Source organism: Labrus bergylta, chromosome 5, assembly GCF_963930695.1.
Source record: "Labrus bergylta chromosome 5, fLabBer1.1, whole genome shotgun sequence".
NCBI classification, from domain to species: Eukaryota; Metazoa; Chordata; class Actinopteri; order Labriformes; family Labridae; genus Labrus; species Labrus bergylta.
Window position 1 is genome coordinate 15905557 of NC_089199.1, and position 15349 is coordinate 15920905.

The 15349-nt window shown below is 38.9% G+C and overlaps 1 protein-coding gene across 3 annotated transcripts in view; it reads left to right on the forward strand.

Annotated features, from left to right (window-relative positions):
- itpr1b (inositol 1,4,5-trisphosphate receptor, type 1b) overlaps window positions 1-15349 on the forward strand; it is an 84147-nt gene that overhangs the window by 55602 nt on the left and 13196 nt on the right. For all 3 annotated transcript variants that reach the window (XM_065954984.1, XM_020633799.3, XM_065954983.1), the window contains 9 exons: window positions 2016-2126; window positions 2589-2684; window positions 2758-2892; window positions 3326-3433; window positions 3899-4130; window positions 7292-7414; window positions 13052-13227; window positions 14170-14334; window positions 14557-14746. In XM_065954984.1, coding sequence (XP_065811056.1) covers window positions 2016-2126; window positions 2589-2684; window positions 2758-2892; window positions 3326-3433; window positions 3899-4130; window positions 7292-7414; window positions 13052-13227; window positions 14170-14334; window positions 14557-14746 — 1336 coding nt within the window. The remainder of the gene's footprint in view (window positions 1-2015; window positions 2127-2588; window positions 2685-2757; window positions 2893-3325; window positions 3434-3898; window positions 4131-7291; window positions 7415-13051; window positions 13228-14169; window positions 14335-14556; window positions 14747-15349) is intronic.

Here is a 15349-nt window from a genome sequence, read left to right on the forward strand (position 1 = left end):
CCCGAGTTTCTCTCGGTCTCCACCCTCTTTCAGAGCCAGAAACGCCATTTCATTTCCTCATTCTTTCATTCAGTCCGTGTCACACCGTGTTAGTGAAGATTCACCATTTGTCTGAATAAAAATCCAGCTTGTTTTAATATGATATGTTAGGTAGGCAATGCTACAGCGAATAGAACTAACTATTATGTCGAACATGGCATGTCTTTTAGTCTAGGAGCCTCGAGACAAAGGAGCTGCATTACTGAGGTAGATATCCATTTAATTAGAGCTAATTGATAAGCTAAACAGGATAAAGGTGAGAGGACATTTAGCCTATGTGTGTGAATACAGCATTATGTTGGGGATAAAGTTAATGCACATTCAAATTGACTCTGAATGAATTTTACTTTATGAAATATATGAGCCTATTTTGTTCTTATATTTCATTTTGAGCTGTTTTAAGTTTGCTTTTCTACTACTGGATTGCATCTTAATGAAAATAAATTGTATAGGTTTAATACCATTCCACCAGTATTGACCTGCAATATTATAATTCTGATTAAATATTAAATTAATAGACTTGCTGACATGAGCTGTTTTCTCCTACACCACTTTTCTGTCCTTTGCCACTGCGCTGTCACAGTGTTACTATGTTTTCCTTCTTAAAACATGTTCATATTCGCCGTAGCCTGTGGCCACATTAAGATGTTGATATATATTTCGAGACAGTTAATGTACAAGGAACTCTTTTTTTTTCACCTGTTGCCATGGTGAATCGTAGAATCGGGGCTCCATTAATGTTGGCTTTTTATTGTCGTGGTGCACGCGCTGAACACCGACTGAGCCTACTCAGAGTTGACTTAACAAACTCAATCATCAGCTCAATCGATCAGCTGATCTGGAACCGAAAACTCAGAATTTCCCACCTGTGGGTAAATCAACTCAGAGCTCAGGGATAGACTGAAGGTTTGTTCAACCTTCTTTCAGAAACAGGCCCCTGGCCAAGCAAGCATAGGAGCCTGACTTTGAAACAGCTCTGTTACCACCTCTGCTACCAGATAAATAAAGACAATGCCCACCTTCCCACCCCTTCTGCCTCAGAGCCTTTTAAACAGAATGGTGAGGCAAAATAACACCTTAACGTTCTTGCTATGAACTTGTAAAATTGGCTATTGATAAATGGTATCAATATATTGGCTTGAAACTATTTGGCTGCTAAAACCTGTTCTTAATTCTTGGGATGTGGGACATGTTTACCAAACGTGAAGTGTAATTTGTGATTGCAAAGTCAATAGTCATGTAGTATGGCCAAAACAATGACCTGGTGCGTCAGCATATGAGCATGTGAGGACTATTGATCATTACAGGGCTCAGCTGAAGAAAAATTATCAGTTTATTAAATGTTGTTATTTTTTTCAACATGATAGGAAAGCTGTCTTAAATCCTGTAAGTGAGACACCAGATTTGTTTGACTGCCAGTTATAATTTCTCTTTGAATAATTGACTACTGGACAGATTGCATGAATACATGTCTAGCGCTGGGCGATATGACTAAAATGGGGGAAAAAAAGGATATAAAAGGTTCAGTAGACATCGATAATTCTCACAATAAATGTCAAATCATTATTTCTTTCAAATTTGAAGGCAGATTTTTTGTTTCTAAATGAAAGTTGAAGAAACCATATGTTAATTGTGATTTAGTTTTTCTTTATTGTCAAAACATGACAAACTATACTTGAACAGAGGAAGTGTTCACAAACAGAAGCACGGTGCCAGTACTGGAAATGGCTGAGAAAAGTTATATTGCGATAATTATCGTTGTTGTTCTATCACCAGGCCTATAGATCAGTGCTACATATTATTGTTACTTCTACAAATATTTTTTTCACAGAAAATGTCAAGAAAACACAAGCTGCATCAGAAAACATGAAATATTATAGTACAGTCCACGCTTATGTTGTTACTGCTTAAAACAAGAAAGCTTCCTGTCCTCCAATGTATGCTCTAGTTTACTCTAATCCAATCTGTTTCTTCAGAACTGCATTGCCACTCATGAATGCAATGGCATTGACATCATAATCGCTCTAATCCTCAATGACATCAACCCCCTTGGCAAGAAGAGGATGGATCTGGTGCTGGAACTCAAAGTGAGTAATGATTGGTTTGTTCATTGGGGTCTAGAGAGGAAACAACACTTCAAAACACTTACTATCCGTCTTTTTCAGCTTAATGTTTTGTTGTAGTTATTGTGGTAAACCATTCCAATGAAGACAACCCTTTCAAAATTATATAGTCTAAAATTACTAAGACTTTTAATATGCAAACATCAAATAGAAAATTGAAAGCAAGTTATATAATAAATACTATCATGGCAATGGTAGAATGTTGTCGTCAACTTCTGACAACATCCATTGTTAACAATGTATTCAAGAACTGCAACCGCATCCAGTTGCCTCGGGATAAAATTTCAAGTTACCATGACTTGATTGACTTTGTATTGTCCCACATATAAACAGATCTCGGAGTTTAGGAAGTTGAACTTCAAGTAGGAACATGAAACCTGAGTTAATTATATTTGTGCTTTTATCTCTGCTCTCATCTTTTTGTAGAATAACGCCTCCAAGCTTCTTCTTGCAATCATGGAAAGTCGCCATGACAGTGAAAATGCTGAGAGGATACTGTATAATATGAGGCCTAAAGAGCTGGTGCGTAACTCACCTTTCAAATCATTACACAGACTTCAGTAGATGTTATCTGATGTTTCACATTGTTTTGCAGGTGGAAGTGATCAAAAAGGCCTACATGCAGGGGGAGATAGAGGTGGAGGAGCCCCCGGAGGATGAGGATGGAGAGGAGGAACACGCTGCATCTCCACGGAATGTTGGTCATAATATCTACATCTTGGCCCATCAAGTAAGCCCCCAACTATCTATGACATCAGCGTTGAGGCAGCCACACCCTTAAACAATGCTGTAGCAAATGCACAGCCACACAATGTAGTTAAAAGCTGAACATTTTCAATGACTTATTGTTACTGTATGTGATTTCCTGAAGACATGTGATACCTACTATTCTGTTTTCACCTCCTCTTTTTCAGCCCTCAGGCTGTGTGTTGCTCAACCACGATTTAGGTTAACAACAATAGTAACAGTTATGCAACACAAATTGTCGATCTTAATGCTGCAGTCTTGTAATTGAAAAGAAAGAACAAATAGCATGTGCTCTACCCAACTGTTTATGTGTGTAATAATACTGCAAATATTTTTGCTGATAATAGAAACTGTGTTTTTCCATGATCATTTTTTATTGAATTGTTATCATGAGATGAGTTCTGTTGTAATTTCAGTTAGCCCGCCACAACAAGGAACTGCAGGCTATGTTAAAGCCCGGGGGCACCTATGGAGAGGGTGATGAGGCGCTTGAGTTCTATGCTAAACACACAGCTCAGATTGAGGTAAGTTGTTCGAATCAATAACTAACTATTATGCGCCATTTCTGATCGGCTGTTGTTGTTTTTGTATGTTTTTTTGTTAGGTTTTCCCAGCGGTGTCTGAAAACTATCTGACATCTATCATAAGACATGATTTGGCATCGCATTTTGCTTGATGCATGTGATTCTGTTTTTCTTGGCCTGCTTTTGAGTCTCGCTGTGTTTCTGAATAGAATGACAAGCCCCCTTTGGCATGTTTGCACGGTTTTCCTGTGTGCACTCGACAAGAAGAAGTTATGCAGATTGTTGAAAGCATTCTGACAAAAGTTGTTGGTTCAGTTTATCAGCTTCTTAAGAAAACAACCATTCTATTTGTATTGAGAAGTACTTTGTGTGAATGACTTGTCTGTAACACCTGCAGAGTAAAGCTTTATTCGCCACATTGAGCGAATGGACGTAATTGATGGCTGCTTCTGTTAATATGTCCAGATCGTACGGCTGGATCGCACTATGGAACAAATTGTCTTTCCCGTGCCCAACATCTGTGAGTTTCTCACCCAAGAATCCAAGCTGCGTGTTTACTACACTACAGAGCGAGATGAGCAAGGCAGTAAGATCAATGACTTCTTCCTGCGCTCTGAGGACCTTTTCAATGAAATGAACTGGCAGAAGAAGCTGCGAGGTACCCAGGAGGCTACTGGTAACACCAACACAGTTCCCTGTGCGTCTTTCTCGTAACTCTTTATCTTTTAGTTCCTGGTCTACATGTTTTCCCCTTGCATTCCTCCAGGCCACTGATGATCGCCCTGATTTAGAATTACATACTAAAGCATCTTTGGCAGCTATGCTTAATAAATGGTAATTAAAATAACATCTTTTGGGAGAAAGAACTGTGACAAAAATGACCCTAAACATCATTTTGTCAACTGGAGATCTCTTGAATAACACACCTTTGGAGTGATCAGAAGACATTATATACAATTCAATAAAGGTGAAAAGGCCTCTGCTACAAAAAAAGTGAATATTATTATCATCATTATTATCAGTGTATAGTATGTTTATAATACTTAAAGCAATGTACAACAGGCTGGGTTAAAATAAAACATGCAACAGCAAGACCAACAATAGTCAAATTGTGCTTGACACATTATTAGACAATGAACTGTAAGGGGATCATCCACTCTTTCAGGAAATTAAAAAAAAAAAAAAACCCTAAGTTACATCTGAGTAATGATAAAAAAAAATTCTGACGTCACGTTAGATTTGTATGACTATTGTTCTCGCCTGCTACTTTGCTGGGTGTTGTAGGCAAAACAATGTACAGGTCATCAAATAATTCCCCCTAAAGTTTTCTTTCAAATGCATCATTTAGCCAGCCTTAATTAGATCTCCAGTGCTTCCCCTACCACTATATTTGGCCCCCCCAGCCCCCCTCCCTGGAGGTCAAGTAAAAAAAATAAAAACATTGGGGGTTTTTTTTGTGCCTTTCATTGTAGGCTAGTGGATAGAGTCGGAAACTAGGGAAATAAGTTATTTAAGGATACCTTTCCGATAGAAAAGGACAGCTGTCATTAAAAGTAATCCATGAACACCAAGATTCCTTCAAGTGTTTGTGTCATCGTGTTGGCATGTTGGCTTGTTGGCTTGTCCCCACCCCACCAACGCTGTAATCCTAGGGGAAACACTGATCTCTCTTCTTAACTATTGCTTTTCAATTCTGTAAATGGCTTCTGTTGATGGCATTTTTGCCTTCTTGGCCAGAAAAATGCTAATCTATCTTTAATGGTCATACATATCTTCAAACTGGCTCAATACATGTGTTATTTCTGACCAATAAACACATCAATCAGATACCTTATAGCATAATGATTTCAACACCCAGTGATGTTGCAGGTTCAATGATTGAAAGGGGCAGCACTTATCTCCCCTAACTTTAAACCCTGGAGGGATGGAAGTGGAGAGAGCATGTTTACCTTGATAAGGAACTTATTGCATTACTGTATAAGTTTATAAAGATGTCATCATGAAATATGTTCTTTAATGATTTAATTCATTGTTCAATGTTCTTGCCAGGAGAGAGTGATGTCACCTCTGAATGTGATGTAATGGAAAATAAACATAAATGTCACTGTGCCAGTTGATTCACATTGCAATTTCATGTCCTTTTACTTTGGATATGAACATGCTTTCTGCATCCTGTTTGTCAATTTACATTTTGTAAGGAGATAACTGAACTGTTAGAGGTCCTTTAAGTTTTTTTACCCTAACCCTAACCCTAAGTGGAAAACAGGAAACGGAGAGAAAAAGGCAAAAGAAAGTGTTCTTGTATGGTTTGCACCATGCTATTGTCCAGTGCTACCATTAAGACTGGATTTAAGATAAAACCGTAAACTTGCCAGCATGAAGATTTGATTAACCGGCATTTCATAAGTCACATGAAAGTGCAAAAACAGTGTTATCTCTGGGGGGGAGGAAATGTGACAATGTGAAATCTGGTACCCAGTGTTTAACTTGACTAAGATGGCCAAAAAAATATTTCAAAGAGGAGGATGTGGTCATGTGATCATGATCCTTGGCTGGAATTTAGTCAGAATGTTGTTTCCATAGTACATGGTGTATTTAAGCCATTTGAGTTAGCAGCATGCATCTGCTCAAATCTATTTAATGGGCTTACAAACATTGTTTTCTGCTTGTTTGATGTAAAGCACAGGCATTCAGTGCTTCTTACATTGCTTATCCTTACTTCGAACAGTCAAGGCAGGGTAGTGGACCCAGGGTATATCCTGAATTATCAGCTGGGAGACTAAGAACAGCAAGGCAGCAATCTGTTTACAAGTAATGCAAAAATTAGGAAAGTCTGTACTTTGTCTAATTTATTTTACTTAACTTATATACAATAGTCATGCTGACCTGAGTGCTACTTACTTTTGAGCACAGTGAGTCTGTGTTGACCCCCCTGGCTGATTGTCTTCAGTTACTAAAGGGAAGTAAAATGGAAGCATGTTGTGGCCTGTCTCATGGCCAAGTCTGAAGGAAGTGGGTTTGTCTATAGCATGATAACACGTGATGGCAACTATCCCTCTCCTATCTGAATGAATAAGCACAGCTGGAAGCCACATTGTTCCGCTGAAGCTAACCACTTAAGTGACATCTGTTGCTAAAAATCCCCAACCGCAGTTCTGCTTTTCAAATGAACTGTCAGTCTCAAAATAACATTGACCATTATACTGATCTCCTGACCGTGTGTGTGTGTGTGTGTGTGTGTGTGTGTGTGTGTGTGTGTGTGTGTGTGTGTGTGTGTGTGTGTGTGTGTGTGTGTGTGTGTGTGTGTGTGTGTGTGTGTGTGTGTGTGTGTGTGTGTGTGTGTGTGTGTGTGTGTGTTCTTTCATTTGCTGTGATGTGTTTTAAGAAATGTGCAAATCAGTGGGTTTCCTGAATTTTGTAGATTTTAAAGTATTAACCTCATCAAAGTGAAAGTGCTTAGAATGAAAGATGTTTATGTCTAACAAATGTTTCATGTGTTTCATCCCAAATAGTAATGCAAAATACCTTCACTCCCCAAATTACTTTCCACTCAACATTGAAGTGATTCAAATTACTTGAACAATAAAAGTTATCTTGCTGTGGAGAATCCAAACAGAATATAGCTACGGATTTATTTTTAGTCCTGTTAAAAAAAAAAAATATTCACAAATCTTTTTGTTTGGACCACATTTAACTTCTCCGCGGTGTGAAACACTGATCACGCATTGTTTGTTCTACTTTGACAGCAAAATAAGGTGTTTTGTGAAGTTATTGAATGAACTGTTGTGTCTGGATTCTGCTACAGTGCATATAATGCTTTCTCAATATCCTAACTTTCCTTAAAACTTTGTCCTCCAGCTCAGCCTATCCTGTATTGGTGCTCCAGGAACATGTCCTTTTGGAGCAGCATTTCCTTTAACCTGGCTGTGCTCATGAACCTGCTTGTGGCCTTCTTCTACCCTCTGGAGGGTATCCATGGAGGTCAGTGTGCTATGATAATCACCTATAACACTAACCTTTTAACACTTGAAAAAGATAGATATATGTAATCTGATTGGAATCTAGTGTCTGCTGTAATTTCACTTCGAAGTGGAATTCAGTCAGAAATGAACTACCGAATTAATTCTCTTCAGATTAGTTTGAAAGCAGTGAAAATCGTACTTATATTTTGAGAGGAATTGGTCTTATGTTGGGCAACACTTGCAAGTTAGAAAAACAAATAAGAAGAAATCAACTTTCCACAGAAACTACCAGGTGTGAAAACAGGCAGAGCTCTACCATAACCACACACTTCTATGTCAGTGGCAGAAATGACACTTTACATTTTAGAACAGTTTGGGGTTTTCCATACTTGGATTAAAGGGAAAATATTTTACCATTATTTGTGTGTACTTGTTTGTTGGAGTACTTCTGCTTTTATTACAATAACTATTGTCTACATTGTCAAAAGTTAATGTCCTATTTTCAGCATTGTTTGGGTCTAAAGTATGCAGCATCTATGTCTGTGTATGTGTCTGTTAAAGGTCACATATGATAATCCTTTTCAAAAAGTTTAAATTAGTCTCAGAGGTCCCCAAAACATTTCTGGGAAGTTTTTTGCAAAGTATTTACTCTGATCCTGTATTTGATCATGCCTATAAACCCCTCTAGTTCCAGCCCTGCTCAGAACAGGCTGTTTCTAGGTCCGTAGCTTTAAATTCAAGTGAGTGACCTATAAGTAAGAAAGGAGTGAGCTTTAAAGTGCACTGTATATTGGTGGCAATCTGAAGTCTGAACATGTTAAAAGGGCTCCATGCTTAACTGTCATTGATATTAATTTAAGGATTCCTTTTCTAAACATAAAACTTAACCTTTGTCTGCTTTAAGGTAGCTTTGAAAAAAGGGGTTAGACAGTAATTTCCTACTAGAAGATGAGTTTCTTGTATACCTCTCATTGTGACTTTTGCATTCACATCCAAGCATTTGTAGTAAAACATCTATCCATAGCATTGGTTATATGCATAATTGGCGTTAGGAGTGCACGGGACTTTACAGAACACTCTGCGCTCCTGTGCTTGCGGTTTGGATGTAGCTTCACGCCTCCCTAACCAAAGTAAGTTTCACATAAGTGGAGGTGTGAAGATTGCAATCTTACCTAGACGTTTGGATCTCGAGCTGCAGTGCTGTCACAAAAGACAGAGATGGATTTGTTCTATTAGGGCCTGACCTGATTATTGCTTCCTGAGTCTGACTCTGACTCATGACTAAACATGTAATCTGATTTCTGGTCTCACGCTTCTTTTACTTGTTTGCTTCTGATAAATAGGTATGTGTCTTTGTGTGAATAAATAAATGTACACAAACATTTATGTAAACACCATTGGCTCCCCATTAGGTAAAGTAAGCAGAATTCCATACCTACAGTGGAGTTTGAGATACCATTGAAAGTGATACCTATTTAAGGATATGCAGATATCTACGACACAGCAGCAACTTAAAGCAGTACCTGTGTCTCAGGAGGTAGAGCAAGCAATATTTGGATGATCGTCAGAATAAGCCACAATATTACATCTCTGTTTAAAGCTGATCTTGACCTTGTCACAGATATGAACTTAAACTCTTTTGTGAATCGAAGTATGTAATCTGTTGATATTGTATGGAAGATTGAAAGGTCTCTGACACAGTGCTGGACACTTATTGTCTCTAGGTTGTTTATACATATTCAATAAACTGAAAATGGGAAGAAGTCACACAATTCTTAAATAGAAATATTTGTAAATCCTTTTGTAACAGAGGTAAATTAGTTCCTTTGTGGTGTCTACATATTTGACCTTTTACCCCGCACCATATTAACCCCTGGTCAGTTTGTGTCATGTGCCCTACATTTAAATATTTAAGGAAAATCTCTCTGTTGTTGAGTCACAAGGTTTGACAGATTAATTTCCAGAGAAAATACTCCTTGTAAGAGATATCTCTTTGTGATACTTATTCCTGCATGACAGGAGACTTGTTCAAACCAACGGAATGAGTGACAGAAGCACGTCTTTACCTGCAGTTTCAGTTTTCTGTTTGTCTTGCCATCTCTAATTCCTTTCTTTTTTTCTCAGTTCTCCTTGAGGGCAGTATTTGTGGGGATGTGAAAAGCCGCTGCCGTTAAGGCCTGCATTGTTCCAGCGCAGTGTTGCACAGAGAAGACACTTGTTGTTATCTGCATAAACTTTCAATTGTTCTGTGTGGGGTCAAACGGCGAGGTCCCTTTTGTGTTAACTTCCTAACAACAGTATAGAAGAGACAAAAAGAGTTTGTCAGCTAAGCTCTAGAAACTTCATGTGGTTTTCAGTGTCAAAGGTCTTCTAAGAGCTTAGGAGTTCATTCCAGGCCACTCTAATGTGGGCTTAAAACTGAGCCCATTTATCAAGTTAAAAAAACTCAGATTGATGGATATGTCGGGTTACATTGATGCATACACACCATCGGACAAACCTCGGGGGAATAAAAAATTAAGTTTAGTAAAGGGGCCCATTGCAAATCGTCTAGTGGCCTTTTGAGGCTGGCCAAAATGAGGCTCTATATTAAAATCCCAGACTTTACAGCTGGATTTAAAATGATTAAAGCCCAGTAGAAGAGCACATTTTGCTTATGAAAGTATGCATTATTAGGGATTGGGTCGTCATGACGGACAGTTGTTGCGTGTGCTGTGTTTAATTTGACTAATTTTACTCTGTTCTCCAGCTTTTTTGTTTGTTTTTATAATACCAATATGTCAGAACCAACTTGCAGGTAGCCGTGTTGTTGACACTAAGTTCACCTGCAGCCGGTCCGTTATGTTCCACACACTCTTTAACTTATTTGGTCTAATGAATTAGCAACTCTGGTCAGCTACCATCACAAATAGAATGTCATTGTGTAGGATACATGTTAAATGATTAGCTCATTCACCAGTTAATAAATTAAGTAGAGGGAGAGGCTGTATAGAATTGTGTATTAATCCCCAAGAGGAAATTCATTGTATCACTCTGTTATGGAAACATGCTACACATAAAGATAGGCCTGAAATACACTTTTGTGCATGTCCACAGTTAGCCTATTGACATACATTCATGAAAAGATGTCACAGTGAGGCAGCTTCACATGACGACCGTCCTGAGCAGTTGGAGGGTTCGGTGCTTTGCTCAAGGGCATATTGTCAGACGTGAACTGGCACCTCGCCGTCCACCAGTCCCAATTTCCCAGCTTGATCTGTACCCAGACTTGCATAGAAATTGGGACTGATTGCTGGAAAGCTTTAGTGACTAAGGGCGGCTGTGGCTCAGTTGGTAGAGTTGGTATTCTCTAAACTGGAAGGTTGGGGTTTTGATCCCCAACTCCTGCAGCCACATGTCCGAATTGTCCTTGGGCAAGGCACTTAACCCCAAGTTGCTCCTTCTGCTTTGACGGTGGCGTGTGAATGTGAATATATGATTAGTTTCTTCTGAGGGTCACTTTAAATAGCACCCACTCCCAACAGGGTGTGAATGGGTGGGTGTGACCTGGGTTGTAAAAGCACTTCTGAGTAGTCAGAAGACTAGAAAAGCACTATACAAGCTCAAATCCATTTACGATTTAACTTGCCATGGCTTTGGCATGACATGCTTGCTTTTGAAAGTTTGTCTGTAAGTTCAAACGCTTGCTTAATTTGCAGATATATGGACATCTTAAACAACATTAACTGTCCTTAAACATTATTGTATCTACTGTAACCCCTTGCTCACGCGTCTATTAGTGGTGGTTTGGGAACTTTCTCTAGTAGGGGCCATGTCTGATATAGACATAGAAAACGGCACCTTAAATTGCTCAACACTGCCTTGAATAACTCGTAACTGTACATTGCACATTTTAATGTTTTTTTAGTCATGTTAAAATAAGAGGAGGGTTTGACAAACACTAGTCTAATCCTATACGACCAAAGTGCCACAGTTGTAACCTTTGTGATCAGGCAAATCAAAGCAAACACCAGAGTTCTATAGCTCGGTCAATTTCCAACAACAATTGAAACCGAAGTGGAATTTAACTGGTTCAACGTAAAGATAGGCCCATCTATCCTCTAGAGGAGGGGAGAAAAAGAAATGACTGGTCAGGGACTATAGGTGTGTGACAAGCAAGCGGCTGTGTCTGGATTGGCTGCCAAGTCCGAGTACCCAGGCCACCTATTACGATGCAGGACCATCCCTGATGAATTTAGATGGAGCCAAGTGTATTTTTAGCCAACTGGGTTATGTAACGAGTACCTGCCATGTGATGTGTACCCAGCTAGGCAAGAAAAAGGCCTCATAGGGGGAGGGGACGAAGGTTGACGCTAAACTAGTGTTTTTGGTTCTTGACTGACCTCCTTTGCAATAATATAAATTAATGTATAAGGGTAAGACAAAGAATAAGATTAACATCAACAAGGTAATACAGCCTTTCAACTGCAAGCTGGTGGACTAGGTACTGAGCCCATGTCTGGTGAGCTGATAACGTTTTGCTGACCTACAATAATGGAGGTTAAAAACCCAACTGTAGAAACCAACACATGCTAACAAACTCATGCACACACATGAATATAGGTGAGGTGTATATTTAGGGACTACGCAGTGTTGAGTTAGCTGCCTCTCAATCTCAATGTGTGTGAAGTGGATTAGTAAATACAGATTGTTCCTTTACCTTCTGTATCATCCTCTGCCATCAGTGGATGATTGTGAGAGCAGAGGGGTGACTTAACTCTTTCCATCCTCATGCTGGAACATCTCTTAAGCCTAAACCCCGGGGACAAAAATGTGATGTTGAGAAAGAGTGTTTGTGTGTTTTTGTCCTAACTTAATCATAATGTCCCAAATCATGGCAAAAGTGTAACAAATCCTGTTCTGTACAATGTAGTCCCCCAAAGTCAGATATTTGCTTTAAACTCATAGAATAGTGAAATTCTAGAGATAAGTTTCCAGGGAAGTGTGTGGTTTACTAAACCCTTACATAGATTTTATGGCTTTTAATATTATTTGACACATATCAGTTTCTAACTAGACACAATTGACAATTTAATAATTGTTCACCAATGAAAATACAAAAAATATATATTGGTGTTGGTTTGTTTAATGCACCCAGTTCCTCTTGCAAAGCTCTCTGTTTTTGTTTCACTATTCTACCTCTGAATGCTGTGTGTACACACATTCCTTGAATACATGTTGATAAATTCAACTATTTGGAGGATTTCTGGCACCCAGCCAAGATATAAAGTTATTTGCATATGCACTTCTCTCAAATGAAATTGTCAGATTCCAAAAAAACATAATCAAAAGGTGAATAAGGACTTGTGTCCATATAGTGTTTCATTCAGAATAGCCCTTTTTTAGTCTTCCAACTACTCTCAGCTTTTTACACTATATGTCACATTTACCCTTTCACACACATTGGCACACTGATGGCAGAGGCTTCTACATAAAGCTCCAAATGTCCATCAGTACTTATCACATTCACACAACGATGGATATGCCTCGAGATCAAGTTGGGGTCAGTGTCTTTTTCTGAGGAATATGCGTCTTGTTGACATGGTGAAAACAAATTATAGTTATTATAATTATAGTCATTGCACTAAAAAAAAGGGTTGTCATCATCCTTCCCCAGGTACCCTGGAACCCCATCTGTCTGCGCTGCTGTGGATGGCCATGTTGGTGTCTCTGGCTATAGTTATAGTCTTGCCTCAGCCTCACGGCATTCGGGCACTCATTGCCTCCACCATCCTGCGCCTGATCTTCTCCGTCGGCCTGGAGCCCACTTTGCTCTTGCTGGGCGGTTTCAATGTAAGTTTGCGTCATTGTTCTGAGAGAAGCAGCACATTTCTTACGGCTCTTATGCACAGTGTCACATTTTAGATATGCTTTATTCAAAAGTAAACAGTTTACTGTGATTTACCTTTGCAAAAAACGTGCCTGCTCAATTGCTCAAATAACACAAAAAGTTTTGATTCATCAAAATCACAACGTTTCGACCAGAGGTCTTCATCAGGTAATCATTTTTAACAAAGAAGGGGGGGCTACACCCATAACATAGATTTTAACACCAATAGGCTGATTGGCACTATGATGGCAGGTGTGGTTCCCATGGTGAAACACATCTTTACTATCATCTTTCAAATAAAACAAAATGTGCAAGGTAAACTTACAATGGCTAATTATATATATATATATATATACATATATATATATCTCTATCTCATTAATAGGTAAAGAGGATAAAAGCAGAGCAGGAGAAAACATATCTGATTTGTTTATGAAAGATGTTCATAAAGTTTACATGTTTAAAACTTGTTGTGGCATTTGAGCAAGTGCACGGGCATATCTTATTCTTCAGTCTGCTGTTTTTGCACTGCCCTGTACCTACGTGATGTGCGTATAACTACCCCCATCAACACAGCAATTCTCATCAGTGTAGTTCACATAAAGTATGAAGTACTATTTTTCAAATTGACACACTGTGATAACAGTAAAGATGTTAATGTAGATGATTGTAAAACTGCAGCTCCATTGTGGGCTATGTCTGAGATATTGTGTGACCTTCAGTGCTGTTGGTCAAACACATCCACTTTATTTTCACTGGCATTGCCACTGTCACTGCAAGACATTAAAACCCTACATAAACGTACTACTACAGCAATGTGAGTCTCAGTTTGATCACTGTGTGCTCTACCATGAAATGGTTGCTCTTTTGACTTGTCATCTCTGTTATTGTCCATTTCTCTTCAGTTATGTAATAAGGTCATTTTCCTGACGAGCTTCGTTGGGAACCGTGGAACCTTCACACGTGGCTACATAGCCATGATCATGGATGTGGAGTTCCTATACCACCTGCTCTATCTGATTATCTGCAGCCTGGGGGTCTTTGTCCATGTCTTCTTTTACAGCCTGCTAGTAAGTGTGCAGAACATGTGACCCAGTCATACATATACAAATTTATACATATGTACAACAATGTTGAACATGTCATTATAAAAAAAGAAAACACCATAGTGTAAATTTGAATAATTACTTAATTTACACCAGAACACAGGATTTTAAAATGACCAAATTACTAGACAAAGTTTCCACTTATTATTGCATATTTTTCAAAAACAAAAACCTTTCTCTTTGCAGCTCTTTGATCTGGTTTACCGAGAAGAAACCTTACTCAACGTAATAAAGAGTGTAACCCGAAATGGCCGCTCCATTGTTCTGACAGCCGTGCTTGCTCTTATCCTCGTCTACCTCTTTTCTATTGTGGGTTATATCTTCTTCAAAGACGATTTCATTTTGGCTGTGGACAGGATACCCAACAAAACATTAGGTATGTTGAATTGCAGTGTCCTTCTTCTTCTCTCACTGACTGAACATATATTACTTTACTCTCCGATCCAGAGACCCAAATGCACACAGTGAATGTTAGTTAAAAGGAATATAGCAGTGATTCCAATAGTGGAGGGCCTGATAGAAAATAATGCATATTCTATGAGAGGACTTCAGGGTAAATGTACACTGTAAGGCTGAAAGGAAATCTACCTCAGACGTCACAAATTTGAAAGTTTTATGATGAAATATGACTTTTACAGGGCGGCTGTGGCTCAGTTGGTAGAGTCGGTTGTCTCTCAACTGGAAGATTGGGGGTTTGATTCTCAGCTTCTGCAGCAACATTCCTGATGTGTCCTTGGTCAAGACACTTAACCCTAAATTGCTCCTGCTGTTTCGTCAGCAACATGTATGAATGTGTAGGAATAGGATAAGTTACTTCTGATGGTCACTTTACATAGTAGCCGTGTGTGAATGTGTAAGTGTGACCTGCGGTGTGAAAGCGCTTTGAGTCGTCAGAAGACTAGAAAAGGGCTATACCAGCTCAAGTCCATTTACCATGTCCATTTTAATTGCATCCCTTTAAAAGTGGCTTGTTAGGTTA